This window comes from Euwallacea similis, chromosome 3 (genome assembly GCF_039881205.1).
Source record: "Euwallacea similis isolate ESF13 chromosome 3, ESF131.1, whole genome shotgun sequence".
Lineage (NCBI taxonomy): Eukaryota > Metazoa > Arthropoda > Insecta > Coleoptera > Curculionidae > Euwallacea > Euwallacea similis.
The window spans coordinates 5,097,581-5,124,314 of record NC_089611.1 but is presented as its reverse complement, the minus strand read 5'-3'; the positions used below and the strand labels follow the sequence as shown (position 1 = coordinate 5,124,314).

The 26,734-nt window shown below is 36.7% G+C and overlaps 4 protein-coding genes across 6 annotated transcripts in view; 1 reads left to right on the top strand and 3 right to left on the bottom strand.

The window, feature by feature from the left end:
* The window catches only part of LOC136419594 (spliceosome-associated protein CWC27 homolog), a 113,657-nt gene extending 90,218 nt beyond the window's left edge, over positions 1-23,439 (top strand). Inside the window, exons 2-10 of one of the 2 annotated variants that reach the window (XM_066406047.1) lie at positions 21,136-21,240; positions 21,309-21,459; positions 21,547-21,756; positions 21,815-21,995; positions 22,055-22,164; positions 22,238-22,493; positions 22,552-22,730; positions 23,023-23,182; positions 23,232-23,439. In XM_066406047.1, coding sequence (XP_066262144.1) covers positions 21,199-21,240; positions 21,309-21,459; positions 21,547-21,756; positions 21,815-21,995; positions 22,055-22,164; positions 22,238-22,493; positions 22,552-22,730; positions 23,023-23,182; positions 23,232-23,379 — 1,437 coding nt within the window. In that variant the 5' untranslated portion in view covers positions 21,136-21,198 and the 3' untranslated portion in view covers positions 23,380-23,439. Of the gene's footprint in view, positions 1-21,121; positions 21,241-21,308; positions 21,460-21,546; positions 21,757-21,814; positions 21,996-22,054; positions 22,165-22,237; positions 22,494-22,551; positions 22,731-23,022; positions 23,183-23,231 lie in introns of both variants that reach the window. The other variant, XM_066406046.1, reaches the window with a different exon arrangement.
* HLH3B (Helix loop helix protein 3B) lies at positions 5,959-9,388 on the bottom strand. Its single transcript, XM_066406610.1, has 4 exons — positions 8,971-9,388; positions 8,019-8,276; positions 7,368-7,540; positions 5,959-6,649 (listed from the first exon to the last, which is right to left on the bottom strand). Exons 1-4 carry the CDS (start codon positions 8,971-8,973, stop codon positions 6,289-6,291), a joined length of 795 nt encoding a protein of 264 aa, XP_066262707.1. The 5' UTR covers positions 8,974-9,388; the 3' UTR covers positions 5,959-6,288.
* Positions 12,226-19,940, bottom strand: LOC136419590 (uncharacterized). Its single transcript, XM_066406042.1, has 8 exons — positions 19,662-19,940; positions 18,335-18,558; positions 14,866-15,047; positions 14,585-14,809; positions 14,326-14,531; positions 13,933-14,276; positions 13,564-13,799; positions 12,226-12,574 (listed from the first exon to the last, which is right to left on the bottom strand). The coding sequence occupies exons 1-8, from the start codon at positions 19,687-19,689 to the stop codon at positions 12,247-12,249; spliced, it is 1,773 nt and encodes a 590-aa protein (XP_066262139.1). The 5' UTR covers positions 19,690-19,940; the 3' UTR covers positions 12,226-12,246.
* Positions 23,440-23,454: 15 nt separating the features above from the next.
* LOC136419589 (KAT8 regulatory NSL complex subunit 2-like) lies at positions 23,455-26,684 on the bottom strand. 2 transcript variants are annotated; one of them, XM_066406039.1, is made up of 10 exons: positions 26,353-26,684; positions 26,065-26,285; positions 25,535-25,706; positions 25,311-25,474; positions 25,124-25,260; positions 24,955-25,074; positions 24,758-24,901; positions 24,622-24,648; positions 24,211-24,387; positions 23,455-24,117 (listed from the first exon to the last, which is right to left on the bottom strand). In XM_066406039.1, exons 1-10 carry the CDS (start codon positions 26,589-26,591, stop codon positions 23,626-23,628), a joined length of 1,893 nt encoding a protein of 630 aa, XP_066262136.1. In that variant the 5' UTR covers positions 26,592-26,684; the 3' UTR covers positions 23,455-23,625. The 2 variants fall into 2 exon arrangements, with proteins under 2 accessions (XP_066262136.1, XP_066262138.1); XM_066406041.1 differs by lacking the exon at positions 24,622-24,648 and having other exon boundaries at positions 26,353-26,682.
* Between the last annotated feature and the right edge of the window lie 50 nt (positions 26,685-26,734).

Genomic DNA, 26,734 nt, shown 5'->3' with positions numbered 1-26,734 from the left:
TGTTACTTTATTTAATTTTGTAGATATTTTCCTTTTTCCATCATTACAGGGCCGGCCTTAGCAAGTCTGGTGCCCCGAAATCATCGCCCCGCTACCCCCAAAAAAAATGGTCGACCAGGAAAGTCCGCCGCCTTTCCTAATCTGCCCCCCCTCCGTAAGGCCGGTAATGCATCATTATACACCTTTTCATGTGGATCTCACACAATGAAACAAGATGAAATACCATAACGGAAAAGGTAATCCAGACTCAATTTAAAATTAAAAATTGCTACGTTGACGCTTTTATTTATTTTCTATAATGTATCTTTCAAGTATTGTGGATCACTTATGCCTAAACCGTCTCTATCTCTAAATAGCTTTACTATTAGACAAGCAATACACACCTTACAATGTCAATTTATCAAGTAACAAAAACTTTACGTCACGCAATTCTTACATCACGCCCGAACGATTACAATACAAAAAACGAACAAATCTCATAAAAAAATATTTTTGCACAAAGAATTTCAACTATAGGCACCAATGAAACTGTACCATTAAGCATAGGCGTACCAGCGACTTAAATGCTGGTCATGGTGGTCAGGGTCAGAGCAAAGAACGTGTAATAACGCGGAATTCCCTTGAAACCTGATTCATGTCTCGGAAAAAAATATTTCCAAGGACTAAAGCTCATAAGCAGTAAAACTATTATATTGTATTAAACTCCTATGTGCTTTGCCTTATTGTTGCAGGTATTTTGTGTTTAATATATGCAGAAGGTGTGCCTGATTCTCAAATCATCAGCTTCGTTTAATTTTTGCATACCTACCTATTTATATTTTGTGAAAGAGTATGTAAAGAGTGAATAACTTCTTGATAATGGAATGTGTAGACATTACAGACAACGTAGACTATGTAAAATATTAACGTAGAAATTGGAAAATCCAAAATGGTGTTTGTTCAGGAAAAGGTGCAAGTTGTTGTCATTAAAAAATAATAGGTTTTTGCTTTCAGAATTAATAAATTGCATCGACCCTGAAAATAAATGAATCGTTTTTTAATAACTGGTTACATGAGCTGATGTAATATAGTTTTCTTAATAATAACTACGTTAAGCATACAATATTTTTGGCAACATATTTAATGATTAATAATCAAATTTAAGAATATTTTACGGGATAATTTGAACAACCGTAATAGTCATTAACACTTCGAAGCATTTAATGCTCTCTTGGTCTGGCTGAACTCCAGATTTGTCCCAAGTGACAAGAGATAAAATGATTTTTAGGTTTTCCACGCACATTATATGATAATATGTAAAAAAACACTATTTCTAGAAAAAAAGGCTATCGACAATTTGGCTTATTTGTTTACTAAAAAAACGTGGGATTGTCCTAGAAATAGTTAACAAAACATCATAACAGCAACTTTTAGTATTAATTGGGCATTTCACCATTGTTCTGAATAATGACTTGAAAACAGCGTGGCCTACTCATAATACGGTTTCTTGTATATTCGGATGTTAGATCCTAAGCCTCGATAATTCTTTGGAGCAATGATTCTTCTAGCGGATTTCATAAATGTCAACGAAACATAAGTATTTGTGGAGTTATATTGGAAAATTTCTCAGTTGACCTGTGTGCATTCCAGATTTGTCTCAACCGATTTTTTCGAAAATTGCGTTATTTTATATTTTTAAGGATTCCAAGCTTATTTGCTTGCTAGAAATTATTTGATGTACATACTAAAGCTGCAAAAATGCAATTTTCTCTTCCAAGGATTTCCTTATTTCTTCTTCAGGTACGGAATATATACTACATAAAAAAAATTTCTGCATTCCATTCCATTTATCACAATCATTCCAACTAGAATGCACTTTGGTTTATTCCCTAAACCTTGAACTGGCCTTTCATCCTCATTCAGCACCACCCCCAACGCCCACTTCTTGTAACGCAAAGTGTATATAATTCGGTCAATACCAACAAGATAAAAAAGTAACTTAGTCATCCATACAAAATTGTTATCGATCTGAACCGTTTAAGCTATAATTATGCGATTATAAATTCACTTTTGCACAAAACATAATTATCTAAAGTGCGAGTCAATTAGTTGTTTAAAAAACTGTTTGTCAGGGTATTTGTGTGGGAACTTATGCCTTTATGACAACTAAATGTAAATTGGTTGAAATTGTTGCTGTGAACGCTAGAAATCAATTATATTCCTCAAACAAGCGACTGCAAGACAACAATTAAATAACAAATTATAAACATTTAAGCAACAAATTTAACGAAGGACGTTAATATCCCCATTACTGTTTAAGGTTTTTTTGTAACCTCTAAGGTAATGAAATTCATTAGAAATAACTTCAGAAATCGCTTCTAATTGCATCGTTGCAATTTTCAATAATTTCCAAAGCAACAATATTAGCAGCTGGAAAGTTTGTGTCTATTAACAATTCTAGTGCTATAATAAATAAGCGATCAAGGCGTGAGCTGAAAGTACGTCGTGATCGGAAATGCGCCTGGATTAAACCATGATTCATGGGGCTTTAACCCAGTCATGGTCTAATAAAAAATTAAGGATAAGCGATTCTTATCCGTACGTTGTCAGCTTTAATAATAGGAATTCATATGATCTTCTTCTGTGAAATTGCATTTAGGTGATATATAACGTGCCATTGTCAGAACTCCAATGCAACAATGGTAAAATTGTTATTAAAAAAGAAATAGTGAACTTACCCCAGAAGCACACACAGCCCTTAATAAAGCACACTCGGAATTAGTCTTTCGCTCTTCATTAAACACAATAGATTAATAATTACTAACAAGACATTCATTCACTACACGAATTCATATATTATTAACTGCATAACTGACGTTGAAAGGTTTAACAACCCCTCTGAATTATTCACGTTTTTACAGGGTGGTATTAACGCTGAGGGCGCTGCTGCGTTGTTCCGCACAGGGCAAAGATGTAGGTCGAAGATAATGGAAACAGTTTTTCTTTTGTGCTTTTCCATTATTAGTTTCAAGACACTTGTTTAATTTCCTCACTTAAGCCTTAACCTACATTCTTATTGATCTCGAATACCCACCTTTTCGCATGAGCCTGTAGTGGTTGAATTTTTTAATCTAGTGTGAATGAACCTTCACATAAGATTTCAGATTAATAGGGGCCACTTTCACTAGTGGTACCAATGGTACTCCCATGTTATAGAAACCTGCCTAACTTGGGTGAGATATGTATTAGATGTTTTTATAGAGTTGCATGGTAACCTGGCAGGAAGAGAAAACTGGATTGCAATTAGGTGGTATTCAAATAGGGTTTTAAAGACAAACTTTTAATGGGCAGTTTCTGGAGAAGTTTTATAATAAAGTGGCAGGTTTCGCCTTGAAGGGTATTGGACCTTCAAAACTGATCGTTGCAGCGACCTTCGAATCTGACTTAAAATTTCTCCCTCGTGGCTAATTAAACAAGGCCTCCACTCTCACGTTAAACTACGATTCAACATAGTGAATTGCAATAGCATGTAAGGGCTCGAGCCTTGCAGATCAGGGGCTAATCTGAGTGAAGAGGGATGCCGGTGGATGATGCCACACTCAAAATGGGGCGATGGGAGTAAAAGATCGGGGTAAGATGGATTCATGGTTTGAATTAAAATGGGAGATTCTATTTGTTGTTTTTTGGAGTTTACTGATCAGTTTTAGCAAATTAACGGGAACGGCGTAATTGGAAAACTAGCTGAAACCTAAAATAGATTCATTTATTTTTCTTGAAAATTTAATTTTCCTTTCAAATCGGAGAGATTTTCTCACCTCGTCAAGAATGCTGGCAATAGCTATAGATTTCTCTTTGCATCCAGGTCGCTCATTTTCTGAATATTTGGTTACATTTTTTAATTTTCAAAACCTTGTAATAGTAAGTTAATTCGAATTCCTCCCTGACTAATGTAGACCTCTCGTCTCCTTCCGTTTTAATTCACAATACCTCTCACTGAATCAAGACCATTCTTTACACCCGATTCGCCCATTTAACACCTAATAAGGCTCAATATTGAACACCAATAACCCATAACAATAATTATCAACCAATCACAGATAAAAGAGTGTAATAGCACATTCCTAGATAAATACTTTACTTCTAATTCATACCAGGAATGCAATCGTTCATGCCTCGGAGGAGTATCTTGTAGATCGAGGAGAGAATTTTATGATTCTGTATAATGATGGATATTATGCAACAAACGGATTTCTATTAGGTATTGGGTGGTACTTGATTGCGTATGCCATTGGCGTGTGTCTTACATTGTTGAAGAGCCTTCCACAGTGAATTATGCAAAAGGAGGTAAAGTGCGGTGCACCTTAAAGAAATCGCTTAGGAGAATTAATTTATGTACCTTCAAAGCTGAACCCTGCTAAAATCCCACTGTGCCACACTAACAGTAATACACCAACTCCCGAGGAATGAGTCACCAAAAACTCGATGGTTTCTTCACCAAAACAAACAGTTTCTTCGTAGGTTTCAGAAGTGTTTACCACGGTGAATCGGTACTCGTGCATGCAGTACTGCGGCGATTACAAGCTCCAACAGAACGCAGGTTCTTTTACACTCCTAAACATTCAGCAGGTAACGCAAGCCGGCAGGTAGACCCATGGGCGTACCAGCATGGTGGGACTCCTGAAATCAAGGCTAAAATACCAGTTTTCTGTGGTACTAAGCTAGTTCTAGTGGTATTTCTATTTGCGGAGGATAAAATGCGCTTGTCATTCATCTGGCTGGTACTCAAAAGGCACTTTGATGAATTAAAATTTACGGTCGATGAATGCTGAAGATACACCACTGGTGGTAGTACTACGTTTGTTGGTCAGTACCGGGGACTTCATATCAAGCACTACGTCAATGTTGGTTGAAAATAATTTATAATATTCAGTATTATTTCTGCAAGGTTAACTAGTCATGGTGGACTCCACTATGATACAGATCATTCTTGGTTAATGGAATGCGTCAAACATATCGAGTGTGGCCTCAGTTGCAGTGAAATGTATTTTCCATGGTTTTGTGGGATTAATGAACGAAAACAAATTTTTTATCATATTGAAGGATCTCACAAATGGTGAGAGTGTGTGTGTGTGTGTTTTTTTTTAAGGTATTTAGACCATAAAATCAATTAGATTGGAAATGTATTACGTTTGATGCAGATATTTGGATAAGACATTTCGTAGCTTTATGTTCAGGTATCTGATGGGAAAGATTTATGCTAAGGACCATATTGATCTTATAGAGGGACGAGGTTGGGTGATGGCCTAGGGCGTCAGACCAGGAAGGGCGACGGACTTCCTTGGTCAGCGGTTTTTCTTGGGGGTAGAGGAGCGGTAATTAAAAATTTTGACCAGACCTCCAGACTTGCTGAGACCGGCTCTGGCTAATCATTGAAGCTTTTAGTCCACATTTATATCTGCTTGAGGTGTCATCAGCTGATACCTTCATGATGATCAGGTTGTTACCACACCATATAAAAGCTATGATTTTTTGCTTGTCAGATAAGCCTTGAGCAGCGTTCCATTAAATAGGTTAATTGAATGGATTGAATTTTCAATCGACTGGTTACTCAATCCAAAAAACATAACTAACAATAAGTGTACACCATATCACGATTTCACGGTCAAATGACTTTTTCAAAATTAATTAAAGTAACAAGTCGTTATCATTAGAAATTTCTCGTATCGATCTGGGAAATTCTTATGTTCGGAATCTCAGGCATTGTATCTGCATCATTCATCTTAATTTAAGATTTATAAGTTGGAAGTAGAGCTGCTAGCAGTAACAGTCACTTCCTTGTGCAGCAGGAAATGTTCTGTATATCAAAATTTGCTCTGGTTGACTTAAAAGGTGCGTCATGTTTTTAAATTGCAGCTGCTTTTCTACTTTATTACAGCACCAAATTTAGCAGTTTTTGAGATTCTTGGAACAATCAGAGATAAACGCTTTCATCAAAATACGTAATTTATATTATTATGCGGGTTCTATTCGTTAGAAAAAATTATCATTGAATTGCAGAAAAATGGTTTTTCCTAATTAGCAACTTCTTCAAGTCGGTTTACCAGGTTTTACTTGATGCCTTATAAATTAATGATTTCATGGGAATGACCCTGGAATAGTGATACAATTATTCGCTTTACATATAATAGTCCGCATTAAATCTACGTATTCTTTACTCTATTCTGGCAATTTCATATAAGGTCAAACCAACACGAATAATAAATAAATATGTTGTAAAAAACACATTAATAACAACCCTTAATCTACTACTTATTCATTTCCTTTCTCTCCATCCTTTTCTCTTTCTTCATCCTTCTCATTCTTAACCCCTTCAATTTCCCTCCGATACCTCGCTACATCGACGCAAGAGAACTGTTGGTTTCTCCGTAATGGCAGATGATTGTTCGGGGCAATCATAAGCAAATTATTGCCATTTCTATCACATACTGGAAGAGGTTGAGATATTAGAACACTCCTCCTGAGTCTGGCCCTGCTCCTTGCCAAGTGATTTGAAGAGGAGAAGGGGTTGTACCTGTTGCCCATTAAATCTTCACATTTGATGCTCATTACTTGAATTGAAGTTGAGTTAGTTTGTTGCCAGTCTAGGACGTTGGTTAATAGGCGGATATATCTGAAAAATTATTTTTTTAAAAGTTTAGTTGAACAAGTGCAAAACTAGTTTATGATTATAGCAAGTTTCAAGTTAAAGTTAAAATGTAATTAATTTGAGTCCAGTTTTAAATATTTTATATGGAGGATCGGAGCACTTGTCCTTAAAAGCATAATTCTCTATTGCGTCAAGGATTCACCTCATTGTACTTAATATTTTTAAATATATACACATAACATACAACATAAAAAACATAGATATAAATTTTATTTTAGGGATAGGAACACTTGCCCTTAATAACATCTTTCTCTGTGCTTGACAGAAATTTGTAAAATTAAATTGAGTGCAAATCAAAATCGTTCACCATCTAGTCAAGAATTCAAAGTGTTTTTTATTAAAATTTTATTTTAGTTTATAATACATAAACTTTATAAAAAAAAGTTAAACCGAATTGTATGTAAATATAAACTAAAAAGGAAAAATTGCACCGAACATAGACGGCCTAAAGCAAAGTAAAAGTAAGAATCTGGCACGCATGGTGATCTCTATTTTACGCCCTGCTTTTGTATGTAAGAAAAGTGATGATGATATGTATCTCTATTATGATTATCGCTGCAGCAGTAAATTTGGTGTTTCTTTGTGTTGTGAAACAAATGGCCACATTATTAACAACTTATTTACGAAAATATTTTAACTTTCTAGAATGTAGCTCTTTTAATAAGTTTACCGAATAAATTACCTTATAGCCATCCTTAAAATCTCATTCTTCGAGAGTTTCTTATCGGGAGGATGGGTCGGGACCAATTTCCTTAATTCCGCGAAAGCTCCGCTGACATTTTGTTGTCTCCATCTTTCTCGGCTGTTCGTAAATACTTTCTTTACAAATCCCCGGCTATTCAGTTCTTTTGGAGCCTACAATAATGAAAGGATTTGTTATTATAACTGCTGAGAATGAAATCCTTCCAATTAAATCGTTTTATCCTTTGAATCCCGATGATAATATAGAAAACAAGACATTTTCAACTACATCAACTGCGAGATATTATGCAGCGCTACTTACCCTAGCATCATTACTCACTAATTTAGTTTTTCGTAACTACCATATAATCGGTGCTAAGCAAGTTTGGCTCCCAAAATTTTTAATCAACGACCTCATACCTCCAAGAAAAACCGATGGCCAGGAAAGTCTACCGCCCTGGACCGTTACCCAACACCCCCCTCCCTTTTTTTAATGCCGGTGCGGCATTTAATATTATAATCCGAAAAAAACTTAAATAAACCTAAATACGGTCAACAATATTTTCATTGCGTAATTATCAAGAAGAAAAACAATTTAAACCCTCCTGGTTTAAAGGGGACAGTTAGTTTAAACCAAATTGCTACTATTTACCTGTATGGCGTTATGTGGAGAATATCTATTAAAATCAAATCGTTTTTCATCGTCACTGTCGACCAAGGAAAAATCATCTGAAAAGTCATCATCATCAGACATTGAATCCACCTCTTGCTGGTTCAAGTTTTGGACTTTTCTTGATGGTGGAGATACCGACACGGTGTGGAATTCCATGTTGCTGTCCCTATCTCCAGATGAGGAGCTCTCGTTGAAGTTTTCGGTCGCTTTTCCATCCGGTATCGTCGTGATGAGAGGCTGAAATAAGTTTTAAATGTAAAAGGAGAGAAATATGTTTTAGTGTCGATGTCGCAATTATCCAGAACCTCACAGATTTGTCTCTTTAAAAAATTTAAAAGCTGATACCAAAAATCACTTTGAAGCAATTTTTTTACTAATTTTGATTGAAAATTGCTCTGCGAGTCTCGTTTTTGAAACTTCAAGAAAATATGGAGAAAATGCGAGGTATAAATTAAGGGTATAAGTACAAAAAATAGATAAAATCGAAATACGATAAAAATAAAAACGAGATTTAAAAAAATTGTTTTTTAATTCTTTCTCAAATTTTCCAGTATCTGGAATGCGGATTACGTGTACCGGAAAAATCTTTATGTTCATTATTGGGAACATTTTCCGTGCCTGTACTATTTTTTTCAGTTTTTGTCATTTGAATAAAATTCTAAAAATTCGCGGAAAAGAAAAACTTTTGATGCTTTCTATACCCTCTAAGAGTCAGTGAAGTATTATTTTCTTTAGTTTTGGCGCTTGATCCAAATTTTCAATACGTCACTAATTTTCAAGAAATCTGCTTGCAAATTTCGAAATTTGGAAAAGAATTTCTAGCCGTTTTTGATTTTAAAAAATCAGTGGTATAGTGAGCAGTATCTGAATGTATTATTTTGCGAATGAGAACAAAGATATCTAGTTACTTCCATACAATTTAATACCTCACCATTTTAAGCTCCTGCAACTTCAGTCCCACCACTCAACTCTCTTCTACCATCTCAATCTCAAGCAACAATATCCTTACACAAACACCCTAAAACCCTCAAACCAAACCCAAATCGTCAAAACCTCAACGACACAAATTAAAACCAAATAAAACACTTAAATCAACATGTCGACGCAAACACTGAAACTCTCGCAACGGAAATGACCATCGGAATAACAATTTGTGATATCAGCATCACACATCCTTGCGGGGACCTTATCAGCAAAATCCAGGCACCCCAACTCGTCCAATGGGGAGCTGAGATTCGCAGGGATGGGGTGGATCGGGATTAAATTGGGACCGCCCTTTCTGCTACCTTTCGCAGGATGCGGGACGGCCGAATGTAGTTGTATTTGGAAAATTGATTTTGGACCGTCGCTTTTTGTAAGTGGGGCTGGGGGTAGATTTAAAAGAGAGTTTTGAGTTGTAATTCTATCCATTACCAGAATCGATTAGAGTGCAATTGGTTTATGAACTTACCTATTTCTATATACCTTTTCACAATGTATATTTTTTAACCCCCTTGTTAAATCATACGGCTCAATTTTGGTACGCATCAGGTTCTCTTCTGTCAAAATTGGTGGCTGTATGCTGCTAAGGACTACCAAGCGATAGGTTTCCTTCTAGCTTAGCTTGCAATTTTTCCATCTTCCATTCTAATCCCCCAAATTTCGATAATCAATACAACGATATCGAAGTATACTGAAATATTTTACCTACCTTAATCTGAAATGTTCAGCTACCGTTTAATGTCAAATGCCAGAGGCGCCTCTAAAAGGAAAAGTTGAACAGGATCAATTCCCAAATTTTGGGGCTAAGACAGTTTTCAGCCTTCCTCAAGCTTCACATTTTTTTAAAAGCTTTTAATCAAAACACCAAAAAACTTTGGTCTTTATCTCGAATACTCAACATCCTTACCGCAATAAGTACGTTTTCCCTGAAACCGTAATCCATAACACCCCATTCCCAGCACGAATTTTTAATAAAGAACTGAGGTATGTTTTTTTGGCCATACGTCATGACACGTGCCAAATGACCCAATAAAAAACTTTCTGGTTCTATGATAAAATCATAACTTTTCCTTACAAAGAGGTCCTAATGTAATAACATTATACAATGACCTAAATCACCCATAAACCCATAATATGGTTTGCAGCAAAAGAGTCGTTATAAGTGAGCCCTATAGGGGCAACTAAAAAGACAAAAAATGGGCAATTCCTCCTTTGTTTTGTTAATTAAAAATAATTTTTATAGAACGTTTGAAGTTCCAACGAGTTTGAATTTCCGTTTTTTTAAATAACTCTTTGGAGAGTTTAGACTATTTTTGGATGCATCTGATGCTCACGTAAATAAGACTCAAGTTAAACTGAATTTTTCACAATTGCTTTGCTGCATTTGCATACTAATTTAAGCCAAAAATTGTTCTAGGACTTTCATCAACGAGGTTCAAATTTTCAAATCTAGGTGGTACTTGAATTATATTGTATGTTCGGAGAATTGGAAAATTTAATTAAGGTTTTCATAGCTGATAATCACATATGAAAGTAAATTTAAGCTACAGATGTTATAAAATATTGTACAAGATATTTATTAACAGCTTATATGGATTGTCAACTTGGAGCAACGTGACCCCTCCATGATATTTTTTCACCTTTGTTAGTGTTCTAATTTCTACTAATTTAAAAATAAAAAAATAGAAAATAATATAAAAAATGTGTGATAAAAATACTGAAGAAACCGTTAAGAAATTTTAAATTAATTTCCAATAAAAGTGATAAAAAGAAATCATACAGAGAGGCTTTAAAATTTAATCAATGTCAAATACATTCATGAGAATCCTTTTGACTTATCTCGATTAGGGCTGGTATCGGCCTCAAACAGCTATTGATATTGTTATTGAATTCCCTTTAAGGGCGAATCTAGGTCAACGAGAACCGACACACAGACATTCACCAGAGAGTTTTCCGCATCGTTGCATCAATAGTTTTCTTTACATGTGAATCACTGATTTCTGAATCAGTCTAAGTCACAAATCGTGAGTTCTTAGATAAGTGCAAAATACTATATATTTTTTTTAGCTTTCTAGCCGACAAAATGTTATAAAACTGAGGACTTTTAGCGATGCCAAGCCGCGGAAAGGGGTCATGTAAAGAACGGTGTTTCGGAAATCAGTCATTCATAAGTATAATATCTCAAGATACTTTTTCCTTTCAGTCATATTTGAGAGCGTTCAACGGTACAATCCTCAAGTATTTTCTCGTTGACCTTTATCTGCGGTGACACCCCTCGACTCATCCCCTAATGTCATGTGCTCCACCCCGTTTTAGGCAAGAGCATATTGACGTGTCAAAATAGCTTTTGTTATCACATTAGACTCAAGTGTGCATCAAAATTAGGTAAACACTGCCCTATGAAGGCTTATCAGTTAGTTGATTGTTGACTTCCTCTGGGAAAATGGACCACCAAACTACTCACTGATGTTGCAGCATCAGGACGACGTTTCTGACATTCTTATGTGTAAATATGTCCGAATTTTATACTACTTTGAAGTTTACAAATTCCCCTGATTCAGTATTAGCCTTATGGGAGACGAGGTTTCCTGGTCGGCGGTTTTTCTTGGGCGTATGGGGGCGCTGATTAAAAATTTTGCTCAGAGTGCCAGGATTGTTAAGGCCGGTCCTGCCTAGACTGTAAGGTTTTCAAGTGGTTTGAGGAAATTTGTGAGAATACTGAGAATACCAATGAACCAAAATTCAATTTTTACATATGGGACTCCCTGTATATTATTATATCTTTTGAGCTCCCAAACGTGCCGTACCGTATGCAGCCGTTGTATCATCTTCCAAGTGACCTAAGTCGTCTTTTGAACGACCAAAAGCTGTTCAATATACTAAAAATTCAGAATTTAATACAATTTTATTAATACTAATTCCCAACCTTTTTATAAGGTCATTGTGTTCTTTTAATAGCAAATAAAATGCCCCATAACCCTGACGCCAAGGGGTGTCGCATTGGGGGACGAAAGCATCACCTCGACCCTCAGTGATTTTTTAATCGGCGATTCCGATCTTTTTTGGTCCTTGAGCCCTAATTAATTTGGATGGGGGTATTAAAAACGCGTGCCACGGCAAATTAGAATCGGGATTAGCTTTATGACTGTCTCCTGTTCCCACGAAGATGATAAGCTCGGGAAGATTTATTTAAACCACAACGAAATCGGCTTAATACAGATTTTATTCAAGAAAATGCAAATAAAATAATAATAATAGGAACAGCTATCACACACACTGCATACAACGCAGTCCTCGGTTCACACTCAGATTCAACTATGAACTCCTCGTTCCATAAAGTGTCGTTGCCTCTTACAGGCAACTCTAATACTAACTTTTCCGAAGAAAAGAACTTCAAATCTACCTCGCAAATATCTGTTTTATTCACACAGACTGCTACGGGATTCGACAGATCATACACAGCCTTGTTCAAGTGAAACTGAACTCTTATGTAGTTCGGTTGGACCTCGTTTTCGCTATTGAACACGAAGAAGTAGTATCCATTCACGGGAACTCTGAAAAAAAAACTTTAAATTAGGCAGATAAGTCCACTAAGAATAAGTCGGAGACGATGATCTGGAAGGACTGAATATTAGTGTCCCGCATCGTCATTTTGGCTTCCGAGATGCGCTGGCTCAATCGGTGCATGCTATAAGACGTCATGGTCACTTCTTCCTCGTGTCATTTCCACTTACAGTTCAACACACTTTTTACAAGTCAAAATTCCGATCTGTGTTTTATAATGACATCGCTCAGATGCAATTTTTGTAATATTGAAATTTGAGAAAAATGTCGAGGTGCTGTTACTCAAATGTTGTTAAGGACTTTAGGTTATTGTTTCTTGACGTAGTTTGCTTAGTTAATTTATTTGTACTTTCATCCCTTAAGTTACGCCCATGTGTATCGACACTTATTTGGAGGATTCCATCTGGGCGCCAGACAACTGTACCCATCAAGCCATATCGAAGGGCTCTTTATGGCTGGGAAATACGCTACTCGTCAAAGGAAGCTTTCTAAATTGGACCATTGCCGTGATCCGCAGTTCGGCGGATCTGCAATGCTTCAATGAAAGTGACTTGTATAGGTATTTGCCAGATGGCGGCGATTTATCACCTTAGGCGCGACCATTGCCCGTAAGGGCTTCTGGTGTTGGTGCGCCCCTGGTTGGAGTTCCTCGGGTTTAGTACTTAATGGATGAATGCAATAATTTTGCTCTCTTTGACCGGTGCTCGCTCCAGACATGTGATCGTAAACGTAGTTCGTAATTTTCCCAACTAAGCAAACTCCCACTTCATACTTAGACCAATACTTTGTCATTATTTATATAAGTGAAAATTAATACAGTCCACTTTCGTAAACCAAATTGTTGTTTTCGTGGTTTCGTTTATCGAAGGAACCTCAACAAATGTCAATTGTTCTAAATTACAAATTAACTGCAACGTCACGTGATAACTTCGGCATATCCTTTTACTTCAGTTCTTATTCGTTTTCACCAAAAACTTACCTATAGGTAATAGAATTAGCCAAATAAGCCTCCTCAGCTTCTTGCTCGGTTAAATCTCTTTTGCAATTATGATGAGGGGTCAGGGGTAAGTTCAATATCAACCCTTCGCAGTTCAGAAGGGCCTCTTCAGAGCTGGAGAACGAGGACCAGAATTCGCTATTGCTCATGTCGTGGTTAGTGGATTCGTTTACTTGGCCTCTGTGGTCAGCGATACCATCGGGTTTCTGGACAAATCCCTGGAAGAGAAATACCAGTCGGAAAAATCTTAAAGTGTACAGAGAAATCATCAAGCAGAATATCTAGTTCCACCATGGCATTTCGGCTCATAAGCCACTGTTCGTCAAACTGACAAAAAAATGTAAAACTTACCTCTTCCTGAGCATGATCGTTGTCCTCATCGTCCTTATTTAAATCCAAATACGCTGTCATATTAATTTCCCTTCTTCTCCTGCGACTGTCAATATCCCTATGAAAATGCACAACCGGCTTTTTGTACTGGCGTCCCTGAGTTTCAAAATGCTGATGATCGTGTCTCTTTTGAATAGTACTGTCAGCCTCCTCACCATTGTTCATTCCTACATCGTTAAAAGACGAAGAATTTGAGAACTTTTTAGTAAGTTCTTCGAGGTACTGTGGGGCTTTCTCGCCTAAACTCTGCAGTTTGTTGTAGAGCTGGGAAAGTACTTCTTGGGAAGATTGGGGCATTTCCTCACCTACGTTTCATTGATAATTCTGTTCTGAAAAAGTTCGGAAAGCTCTTACCTGGAGAATAAATATGAAAGTTGTTGGCTTCATTTTGAGCAATAGTTGAGTTTCTCTTGAAGTGAGGATGGTCTTTATTTTCCTTTTTTTTATTCTTCTTCGTCTTTAAGGCTTCTAGAATGGTCTTCAGCATCTTGGGGTCGTTGAGATCCGTAGTGTCAACGTTGTCCTTTAAAGTGTGGTTGTCCTTCTTAATGTGATTAGGACTGAAAGAACCAATTGGTCAACTACCATTTATCACCAACCTAAAAGAACCCACCTATGGAACTCCACATCTAAGCGATGCCTTTTCATCAGCTCGGGGTCATTAGCAACAGATTCATTCGAACTGGACACTTGCATTTGCTGATTATTAGGGACGTATTTCCCCTCTTTGATTGCTTCCATCAACTCATCCAGTTCTTCAGAAGAATCGTCGCCGATATAGGCACACTGGTGCAGATGTCTGTGCCCCCTAATGACTATTAACGAGGCACCTGGCCATCTTAAATTTTTTCGTGTGTTAAATTGAATTTGGGGTTGAAAGAGCTTAATTGATACCTGACGCAAGTTTTTACAGTGACTGAAGAACCTTTCAACAGATAAAATCCCCAGTATTCTTTAATATCATCTTCTAATATCAAGTGCCTCACCATAGAGAGGCTCTGGACATTTGCGGAGAGATGGGGGGGCTGCGTGAGTAAAAAAGCATTGAAGGTGGTGTTGGTTTTTATTCTCTGCTTCTGGAAAAATTCATAGATACTCAGTGCTTTGTTAATCACCTCCTGGGAGCATATTCGATTTGCATGTTGTTCGTGTAATTTTGTGCGGATTGTATTAAGTGCTAAGGAAATATTCCCACACACACGTCGAGATTGCTATTTGCTCATTTTATTAATCGAGGCTTACGTAATTATTATCGCTCAAAAAAAAGAAGATTTTGCGGTGTTGAAACGATTCTCACAGGTCTGTTTAATCCCAGATTTGTGAGAAAATAATAATGACTTTCGGAAATTTAATGCGAATCACGCAGTATGCTTGATTTTCGACACATTAACACATCATCAAGTTCGACCTGTCTCTTTGGATATTTGTCCCCACAGAAAATTAATAATGAGTTCAGTCAATGTAGCGAAAATTCGGTCTGTAAATATTTTTCTGGCAGCGAAATGCAAAAATGCTCTTGTTATCAAAGCAGCAGTCCGATATGGAAAAATTCAAATATTTGGGAATCGTAATAAGCAAGGAAAAACAACCAATAGATAAACTTATGTTTTTATCGCTTTGATTACAATTATCAAAATTAACAATAGGAAAGATCCCACTTAAAGTTGAAGGCAAATGTTGGGGTTTTGTCAATATTCGAAGCTAAAGCTCCTGTTTTTGTGAAGAAAAAAACTTTTTAATTCTAGAAATTACGCAGATATGTTGAGAAACGTAAGTCATTCCACTTAACTGTACGGAGCGGGTTGCTCTGTGCCTGTGAGTGCCCACTCACTTTGATCAACCGAAAAATTGAACCTACAAAAAGGTTTACATTTTCCGAAAAATTTCCAAAAAGAGGGAGAAAATCACTCCCGATCAGCAGTCAGGCAGCCCTGAAGGTAGCAGCAACTAAAAGATTTGAGAAGAAGTTATGTCCGATTGTGATATGCGAAGCTCCAGGACCTCAATCAGCATCAACATAGAAACCATTTCACTCCATTAAACCAATAACGACGCCTTAAAATTTTCTACTTTTTTTGGAAAATTTTCAAAGGGGCGGCAGGTACTCAGTTTTAGCGACCTTTGAAATTTTTAGCACCGCTCTGTTAGGAACCCAAAGAATAATTGCATTAAAAATCCTACTCAAATGACCTTTAAAGGGAATCATACTATCTGAAATATGACCAAACATACGTAATTTCACGTCATCCAACTCATTCCAGGTGATTCACTTTCTTGAATTACCCAGATTCAACGGTCTTTCCTCTGATTTGTTTCGTGTTACAATCAACAATCAAGTCAAATTGTGAAGTGCATTGTCGACTACTTATCTGAAGTAAATATTAACTTTCCCATCATGTGTTTGATTTATTGGATCACATGATGAAGAACTATCGACCTCATCCCCTAGAGGCCTTTAGATGTTATTGCGTATAATATATAACCGATAACGAAATCAAAACACAATATCAAATTTGACTCTAATCATCCCTTATTGCGATTATCGTTATCACATAATCCTCCGATTAACTCCGTACAAACATCACAATATTATTCAACGAATATGTAAGTACTCAAATGGATTGGATTATGCCCAGTACGAGCTTTATGGGGGGATGAAGTTAAGCGACGGCCCAGGGCGGTAGACCAGGAAGGGCCATGGAATCTTCCTGGTCGACGGTTTTTCTAAGGGCTTAGGGGGCAGTGATTAAAAATTTCGCTTAGGGTGCCAGACTTGCTAAGGCCTGCCCTGATGACGCCTACGAACTGATCGGAGGTGTCCAGAAATTTTTGAACAAAGCTCGTAAAATTTTATATTTTAAAGTTTTTATTTCTTTTACTTCGTTTTACAAATTAAATTTATTGCAGATGCCATTAGGATGCATTGTCTGGATACACTATATCAACTCTGGATAATATCCAAGATCAACTGGCATATTCCTGTACGTTGAATGTCCGGAAAATCTATTGCATTTTAATCTCGGATATTTAATCGGCTTATTCATTGACATTCCCTGATAATTCAAAAATTTCTAAAAAGTCCTTACTGCCCAATCTTAATGAAAATAACTGTAATTTCAGTTTTCCTAAAGCATTACCGAATTTGTCACATCAAGAAGCACAGTATTCGCGTTTCGCTTTTTCAAAGATTTGAGCCGAATATAAAGCCCCGGTGGGCGTTTCGTTGCGTGGCGGGGCATGGATGACAGAGTGAAGGACTGCACTGTCCTTGGACAGGGCCGGTCTTAGCAAGTTTGATGCCCTGGGCAAAATTTCTAATCACCTTCTCCTAAGAAAAACCGCCGTCCCGCAGTGGCCGTCGCTCTTCCTGGTCTGCTGACTGGGCTGTCGCCCCCCCCCCCCCCCCCCCTCCATTAAGCCGGTACTGTCCTTGGATTGAGTACAACCTTGAGCTTAATGACTTTATTGTTACTGATGATTCGTAGTGGCAACAAAAAGCATTTGTTGTTACGACTTGTAAACAATAATAGTTTCGAGAACTGATTCTGCTGAGGAAAATGGGTCATCAGGCATGATTACGTATTCAAGATCCAGCTGGTAGTGCTGCTTGGCCGGCGCAAAATCAGCATCCACGTGGAAAAACGGGAAATTAAAAGGAGCGACAGGATTAAACATTTGGGAATGCGGCTGGACAGGAACATGTGGCTCTCACGCGTATGTTCCTGTCCAGCTATTTCTACACAGAGTGAGAAAATATGATGTTTCCTGGAAACAAGAACGCGGTTTTTGATCTACATATGTGTAATGACCCACAATATTATTTGTTTTAAATCCCTGCAAAATTTTCCTACACAGGCACAAATAATCAAGTTTAGATGTTTTCCAATCTTGTGCGTTTTAGATGACTTCACAATAATAAAACTAATTAAAGCAGAAAATACCAGTTAAGAATTCTTTAAAGCAAAGCACGAACAAGACAACGACGTAAATTAGTTAGTTACTCAAACAACGTTAATCTCCACCAGTTCAAGTCACAATCAATTGTGATATCTATATGGGAAAGACATTGTTTAGGTTTCAATTTCTAAGAAAATGAAAAGTTTTTAAAGTAAAGTTCAATTTGATCAGTGCAAGGTTCATGCTTGCTTGCAGTACCGGCGTTATAGGGGACAAGGTTGGGTGACGGGTTAGTGTGGCAAACTAGGAAGGGCGGCGGCCTCCTGGTCGGCGGTTTTTCTTGAGGGTAGTGATTAAAAATTTCTCCCAGGGCGCCAGACTTGTTAAGGTCGGCCTTGCTTGCATAATTAGAAAACATGAAAATATTGGGGTTAAAACTGCGGCTGAAAATCATGCTTATTCTCACCTGACACCATGTAGTAGACACCCTGTTATCTATCATTCTCATATCGGACATGGCCAGAGGATACAGCTGTGCTCCATACACATTGTATCTGAGATATAAGGGAACGCCCAGTACGAGGGTGGGTACGATCACTCCTAGAAGACATAATCGCACCACTCTCAGGGGTCCCTTAAGGCTCCGCGATGTTCTTCTTTCGTATGGGCCGAAAGATTGTAGTGGTACTTCTGAAAATAACAATCTATGTGTAAAATTTATCGGTTCAGTTGGTTTATGTAATACAATGGATTGCAGTCATTACGGATGGATACAGTTTTCTCCCAACCTTCTTGATAACTGTAATAGAATTGATATGTATTGAAGCGTGATTGTGGTTGTGTAGTGCTCTCTCATTATTTGCCAAGTTCGGAACACTATTATGAGCACACCAGTGGAAATGCAGGGCCGGCCTTAGCAAGTCTGGTGCCTTGGATGAAATTTTTAAGTGTCATCTCCCTGCCCTTAAGGAAAACCGCCGAGCAGGAAAGTTCGCCGCTCTGGCTGTCGCTCAACCTCGTCCGCCCATAAGACCGGTACTGCATCGCAAAGATCTACAAGGCGGTATTTTTTTAGAGATATAGCCCCTTTTTCCAATCGGTTCATATGAAGCACTGCAAGAGCGAGTGTCCTTCCGAATGGACATCGGAAGCTCAAACTTCCCAAACTGTGTCCATGTTTTCTGAATCGTTGGCCTTGTTTCTTTCTTGGTCAAACAGCTCTTTCCTAGTCTATTAATAGCAGTAACTGATCATGTAGTGCAAAGCAGGGAACTGAAGATAACGAAGATTCCTGGGTGAAATTGTAGTACTGTCTGATGCTACTCAAAAATAGCTCGGTGTTTTTGTTAGAGATTTATTATTATTCCTTAATTGTGGAGTGCCCTTCAAGGCGCAGTTGATAAACTACATGTCGAGATCCCTACGGTATTATTATTTTCAAAGAGTACCGACTTTAGAGAGGTACGGCAGCAGGCAGGAACGGGGGCGGACTTTCCTGGTCGGCGGGTTTTCTTGGTGGTAGAGGGCGATGATTTAAAATTTCATCCAAGGCGGCAGACTTGTTAAGGCTAGCCCTACCTCCAAGTGACATGATACATAAAGGAGAAGATGAGCATAGTCCTTATTTTAGTCAAAGACCATCCAAATCTAAACCATCAGAAACCCTTATCAGATCGGTATACTGTAACGCATTTTCGATTGTTTGTGATGGTTCGGAATTGGTTTGTTTCTCTGTTGGAGCAGACCTGTTCTAACTAGAGTCTGAGCAAAATCCTTCCCAAACTAGCACTCACCTTCAACTCGAAGTTTCCTATCACTCATAATATCCAGTGGCTGATTTGGTTCCAACAAGGATACATCCACGGAACTTCTATATATACGTTAACCGTGTTTGAAAAAGTCGAGAGACTGAGGTTTCCGCAAGTAGACGAACCGTATATCTTTGGAAAATGAGGATTCTTATCTATCATGCAGGGTTCTATGTAACTTTTATCTGCTTTATTTTTGTTTAGGAACCGATATCGTAACGTTTATTTAAGTAGGTATTTCTTTAAAGCGTCGTTCAGTCAGCAGGAGAAGGAGGAGTTATCTATTCAGTTGCGAGTGGCAGGCCTATAGTTACCTCTTGGGGGAATTTTTGAAAGCGTGTAAAAACCCCATAAAAAGGCAACAATAGAGACTTTCTCGACCTCACATAATTTTTTACGAGCTCTGTAATTTTTCAATCGATCACTGCGGAATGCTTGCACTAGACTGATCGCCTTGATCTCCGAGAGTCCAGATAAAAATGGAATCATAATATGAATAATGGTGTCAGTCCCGAATTGATAATGATAATGTTTACTACTAATTGATAGCAAATAAAATTTATTTAGTGATGATAAAGCATAGTGCTTTATTTGCGTAGGTAATTATTACCAGAGATTATTCAAAATTCAATTCTGATGAGAGCTTAAAAATCCGATTTCTGTTCGGTTCATTTTTTTATTAGAAGCAAATACAATAAAATACAAATAGCACCGGCTAAAATCTTATTAGATTTAGCTTTGTTGGCCATCCCCTCATTTGCTTTATCATTCATATATTAATTTATAATGTTTTAAAGTTTATAACTTTGTTTAGATTCCTCTTTGCAGAGAACTACGTCTGGTATGTCAAAGTGCACCTAATTCCTTTAGTAAATAGCGAGATTTGTTTTGGAATTACATGAGCGATGTGCACACTTATACATCGCGAATGTAAATTAATGTTTGTTTAGTTTATTTATTACTCTCTTTGGATATGCGTGCTTACGAATGTCTCCGTTTTGTCCAGTCTTCACGACAGTAATAATTCATTATTTCCAATCATTTTTATGAGACAAATAATACCGGAGACCGTAGGAGCACGTTTTAAGGGACAATTTCAAAAATTAGCAGTCGTTCATGGATTGCGAGATTCGCAAATTCCATAACATACCATTACCTCGTAGGTCTTTTACATAATTTTTTCTACGATACGATAAAATAATTCGAATATACGGCAAAAATTAAAATCTATTTAAGTTACTCCGTATAAAAGGAAAAATCTATTATATTGACGTTAATTAATTTTTTATGGTTTTGTGTCTAAAGTAAAGTATATAGAGCATTCTTGATGACACATAAAATCATATTATCTTTCACGATCACGGCGAAGCTTGAACCACATGTGAAATTCCTATGTATCACTGTCAGACTCAGCTGTTTTGTTGTTTTGTTTCTCAATAAAGCACAATGTTCTAATAAGTTTTATTAGAAAATTGTTTCTTTTATATAATTAAATATCACTTTTGTTAATTAATTAAACAAAATGAGCAACATATACATTCTTGAACCCCCCACATCTGGAAAAGTACGTTTATCAGCGTAGATAATCTTTGTTTCTGGATTTCATGCGGCAAATCTAACTTCATTTCTTAGGTCCTCCTAAAAACCTCAGCTGGAGACATCGACGTTGAACTGTGGGCAAAAGAAACCCCAAAAGCCTGCCGAAATTTCATTCAGCTGTGCCTGGAAGGGTATTACAACAACACAATATTTCATCGAGTTGTGAAGAATTTTATAGTGCAAGGTAAGAGGAGTAAGAGGCTATAAAGGCTACAAGCAACAATAAACCTCAGATGGCAGTAAAGAACCGTACTACTTATTGATCTTTCAGGGGGAGACCCCAATGGAGACGGCACAGGAGGTGAATCTATTTATGAAGGGCCGTTTAAAGATGAGTTCCATCAGAGGCTGCGCTTCACTCGCAGAGGCCTCTTGGCCATGGCCAATGCAGGAAAAGATGATAATGGTTCACAGTTTTTTTTCACCCTGGCAGCAACACCAGAATTGCAAGACAAACATACTATATTTGGAAAAATCGCTGGTATTATTTCATAAAATGAAAATAAGGCAGCATTTATTTGACGTCTTCATCATCACAGGGGACACAATATTTAATATGCTTAAACTGGCAGAGGGTTTAATTGAAGATGAAAGACCCACATATCCTCATAAAATACTTAAAACTGAGGTGTTAAGTAACCCTTTTCCAGACATTGAGCCTCGAGTGAAAAGGGTAGAAGTTAAGGAGAAAAAGAAAAAAGAGAGAAAGCCTGGAGTTAAGTCAGTTATTTATTTTAATGTTATTCTTTTGTTAATTGTGTTAAATTATGTATTTTTAGAAATTTTAAACTTTTGTCTTTTGGAGAGGAAGCTGAGGAAGATGAAGAGATCTCCACAAGAGAAAGTGAGAGGCTAAGCTCTAAAGGAAAATCGTCACATGATGTTCTTAGTAAGCAATATTTCTATTATTGACTTCACATGTAAATGAGTACTTATTATTATGAAATAACTTTTTTGTTTAGATGACCCTAAATTAAGTTCAGAGACTCAAGAAAGAACAAGTGAAGAGAGGCAAAATGAAGACCTTGGAGAAGAAGACACTGAGAGACAGTTGGAGAGTATTAGAAAGAAACTCAAAACCACTCATAAAAAGTCAAAACTCATGGAGCCAAAGCCAAAAGCACAGGCATCCAATCTTCAATTAGGAGATGAAGATGATGCTGCATTTGAAGAATATTATTTAGGTAAAGACAGAGATATGGAAAAGAAGCAGAAGATGTAAGTTATTGTGTACTTTTTTGTTACTTTAGATTATTAATTCTTGTTTTCGTTTAAGGGAGGAGCTGAAAAAGGAGATTCTGGATGTGAAAAAGGAATATCACAAAAACAAGTTGCAGGCAGAGAAAGATAAAAAGGGACAATCAAAGGAACATAAAGAGAAACATGAAACTTTCAAAAAATATCAGGAGGAAGTTGATATGTACAAGAGCAGGAACAAATCTCTTCCAAAGAAAGGTACAAAAATATTGTATCTCCACTATGCCATTGTTCCATCTCCAGTTAGATTAAAAACTTTACCTTATTGTACTGATTTTACGTAATAATTGTGAATTTATTGAAACCAGAAATCCTTAACATAAAAGTTTTTAGTTGATTTGAGCATAGAGCATTTAAAAATGTTTAATTTCAAGGACTTGTAGTTATTGTTTTTTTACAAATCTTCATATTCAATTGTTGTATGCTTGTGCCCATTTATTATCCAACTGAGAATTTTATTCTTTATTCATAATATCTGTGGTGATTACAGGTGCAGGAAGAGAAGAGTTCACTTTAAAGCTTTTGGAGGATTTTAAGAAAAGGCTACATTCTGTGAAGGAAAAGGAGGAAGAAGTAGAAGAAGAACCAAGCAAACCGATTGAAGAGGAACCTAATAATAAAGAGACTGATTTGGATAAAGACGAATCTTGGTAAGAAAACTGATTTACGGAGTGATACTAACTATAATAGAAATTTCAGGTTAAACCATAAACTGGAGTTCACGGATAGTGTCGTGTTAGCCAAGGATGCAAATACAAAGGACGATGATTGGTTTGAGATCTATGATCCGAGGAACACTCTGAATAAAAGGAGAAGAGGGGAGGTCACTAAGAAAGGCACAACATAATTTTTTGTATTTTTTTTATACCGAAGTACAGATGTTATTACATTACATCCATTTGAAGTTCAATAAATTTGAATGGACAACTAACCAGATTTATTTATTATAAAAGTCGGTTCTAATTAGAATTAAAAGTACAATAACATGCTTAAATCTGGTCGACATTTTTGCAAGGGAAAATAATAATTAATACTCAATCTAATAAGAAAATACACAATGCAAAACCAAAAAAAATCAATATGACCGATTGAATCAATCAACATTCATTTTTTCTACGTCCTCAATCGGAGCTACATTTTGGGTATCATCTAAACAAGTATCTCTGCCAGAATTAACTTCTTCAGAGACCTCCATAGAACTAATATTCATTTCTACCTTTTCGTCAACAATATTCTGATGCCTCTGAACGATGTTTTGTTTGTCTTGGACCTTTTCAGCAGGAATATTCATATCTCTTTCACTGCTTACAGCAACATCTTCCTCAACTGCAAGTTTTATTGCCGGAGCGTCGTCAATGGTCATGAGGTTAGTTTCATTTATGACAGACTCAGTTTGTTCACATTGAACACCCAAGAGTGGCGAATCATATATCGGTGCAGATGATGCATCAGTATTCTGCAAAGTATCATTTGCGGATTCCGAGTTGGTGGATACGTTTACTTCAATGTCTTGGGGTGAGTTCGTTTCCGTGACGTCCACTGAGTTTGGTTCGGCAAAGCTTTCAGTGAATTCTGAGGTGGAATACTAAAATTTACAAATAGAAGTTAGGCGTTTTAAACACAACATTCCTTTGAATAAGTTAAGTTTGGACCCACTATACATAATAAGTTTTCTTACCTGTAATGTAGATGAAAGACTCTCGGCACTGTCTTCAAAAAGTATGGATGGGAGCATCTCCATCTTTGGTATTGCGGGCAAAGAGTAATCCATCAATTCCCTTTTAACATTATCGCTTGACGGTAACGCGTAAGGAGGCAAATCCAATGAATCTTCAGGGTCAGTTTCAGACTCTTTCTGTGAAAATAAATGATAAACTGAACGTTAAAAAGTCAATTTACTGTTTGCTAAAAGTGTGGAAAATTACTCTTTCCAAATACAGTCAGAAGAGCGCAAATATTCAACAATAAAATGAATTATAAAAGAAAACTAATATGTATACAAAACCCAAAAATCTATAACTACAACTACCATCTGAAGCAACTGGTACAGCACAATATTAGATACTTAATAATGAGGAAATTAACTCACCCCTTTGCATTTACTTCCTTGAGAAGTCTTTAATATGAAACAAAGCACAATCTCACTATTGGCTTTTAATAAATTTGTGAACACCCTCAATTAGCAGAGTTAAAGAAAATTTATCAAGATTAACATTGAAACTTACCCTTGGTTGAATGTAAGAACGTATCAAAGGTATATCCATATGCAGTTTACAAGTACTGTCATCAAAAATTGCCTCTACTGGAGTACAGCACTCAATATCTCCTTTAGTTTTGCCACACGCCTTAAACAGCACTTGATGAGGGTCCTAAAAATGATTAAAACTCACAATAATTGCCTTATAATCTTGTATGAGTTTACTTCTAAAATATGTTTTCGACAATGTTTGGCAGTAGGTAAAGAACGCTCTGGGCATTTTACTCCTCCTTCAGTAAATTGACATTTTGATGAACTAGATCTTGATGACCCAACATCAGATAACTGAAAAAGTTGTCATAAATTGGAAATAATTAAACACAAAAACACTTACTTTTGCTCTCAAATCATGTAATCTCTTCTCCATGATTGCTTCCTCACCAAATGATTTATGATACTTGTTATACTGCTTCAATTTTCTGTATAATCTTTGCTCCTGTGGATTATCTCTTACTTGGTTGTAAATGTTACCTTTTTAAAACAAAAAGTAGAATATAATTTTCTGTTTTTTACATACTTACAGCATGTTTCTTTTTCTCTTTTAAGAGAGTGAAGATACTTTCTTCTTCTCTCTTTCAGGAGATATCTCAAATGTTTGTATTCCTCAATATACAGGGACTGTAATCTCACCAATTTGTCTCTGGTCAGGAGAATAATTTCATCAGACGTATACACATTGGCATGTCTAGAAAAAATGATATTATTCTTATAAGGATGTTTGGTTTCTTGTAAAACTGTTTCATACTTGAGAGGATCTTCATCTTCAGAATCAAAGCTCTCATTATCTGAGCTATCAGCATTGGCATCATGCCATACAGTGGCATAAGTAGAAGCTTCCACATCACTCTCTGATTCACTGCACATATCCAAAACTTCATTGCAATGATCATTGTAAACTGCAGCAGCATCAATGTCAACTAAATTAAAGAATATGCTAATAGTATATGTATACAAGGACAAAATTAAGGATATTGAAAACCAGATTCCAAATTTAAATAATCATAAACTTTTTGCAAGAGATGTAACTTCAATGTACTTTTCAACCTAAAAAGTACTTTTATGGTAGTTAAGGGGTAGCTAGTTAAAAGGTAACTGAAATCCCACAAACTGCTCAGTATGTAGTAGGCTTATTGCCTCAACATATCTAAAGCTCATGATTCTATTCGATATATGATATTATTAGCCATTTTAACAAGTGATCATCTTAAAACCTCATATTTTAAAGCCTACTTGCAATTTTCTTTAATGATCAGCCTTTATTACTTTAAGACCTACCAAATGGATCAATAATTCGCGCCGCCCTAGATTCACCATCCTCTCCATGGCTATTTTCTTCATCTAAAGTATGACTTGTGCCAGCTGAACTGCGATTTCGAGGTTTCCTTATGTAATGTGACAAGTTTGTCAAGAGTGATTCTGCTGTTAATGGAGGAGGATTTTTAGCATTAAGTTTATTCCTTGAAAGAGTGGTTTTTAGTGAATGTTCGTTGCAAAACCTAAAGGAAAAACAGATACATTTCTTTATCAGCAGTTAATTTTCAATTATGTGGACATAGTTCATACCCATAATCCTTCTTGTCTCCTTTGGGAGCTGGTAAATTACATCTCTTTCCATTGTATTGATAAGTAAAGTTGCATTGTTTGTATGGGGCATTTTTATCTTTCAAAACGTGCTTAATACAATATTTCGAATTGTCTAAAGACAGCAGGGAACAATCATAAGATTCATAGGCACAATTGCGTTTATTGCAGACTTCGGCTTCTACCTGAGCTCGTAAAATACCCTTAGCATTCTTCTCCATACCGTTGCAAATTTTCTCAAATCAATTTACTGGAACAAAGACCCCCAATAAAACTGTGGGCGGTAAGTGACCTAAACAAATAATCTTAAGTGTAGAGAAATAAGGTTAGGTTTGAAATCCTAATACGCAGAATTAAGATTAGA

Bases quoted from the DNA above. Each gene is read 5' to 3' on its own strand.
- HLH3B (XM_066406610.1), bottom strand. The intron at 7,541-8,018 runs GTAAATAGTAGC...TCATTATTGTAG, and splicing joins CTCCACATAACGCCATACAG to GCTCCAAAAGAACTGAATAG. The intron at 6,650-7,367 runs GTAATTTATTCG...ATAATTTTTCAG, and splicing joins ATTTTAAGGATGGCTATAAG to ATATATCCGCCTATTAACCA.
- LOC136419590 (XM_066406042.1), bottom strand. From the start codon at position 19,689: ATGAGTGATAGGAAACTTCGAGTTGAAG. The intron at 14,532-14,584 runs GTGGGTTCTTTT...TGGTTCTTTCAG, and splicing joins TTAGATGTGGAGTTCCATAG to TCCTAATCACATTAAGAAGG. The intron at 14,277-14,325 runs GTAAGAGCTTTC...AATGAAACGTAG, and splicing joins CTTTCATATTTATTCTCCAG to GTGAGGAAATGCCCCAATCT.
- LOC136419589 (XM_066406039.1), bottom strand. From the start codon at position 26,591: ATGGAGAAGAATGCTAAGGGTATTTTACGAGCTCAGGTAGAAGCCGAA. The intron at 25,261-25,310 runs GTAAGTATGTAA...TGTTTTAAAAAG, and splicing joins AAGAGAAAAAGAAACATGCT to GTAACATTTACAACCAAGTA. The intron at 24,902-24,954 runs GTAAACTCATAC...AATCATTTTTAG, and splicing joins GTCGAAAACATATTTTAGAA to GACCCTCATCAAGTGCTGTT.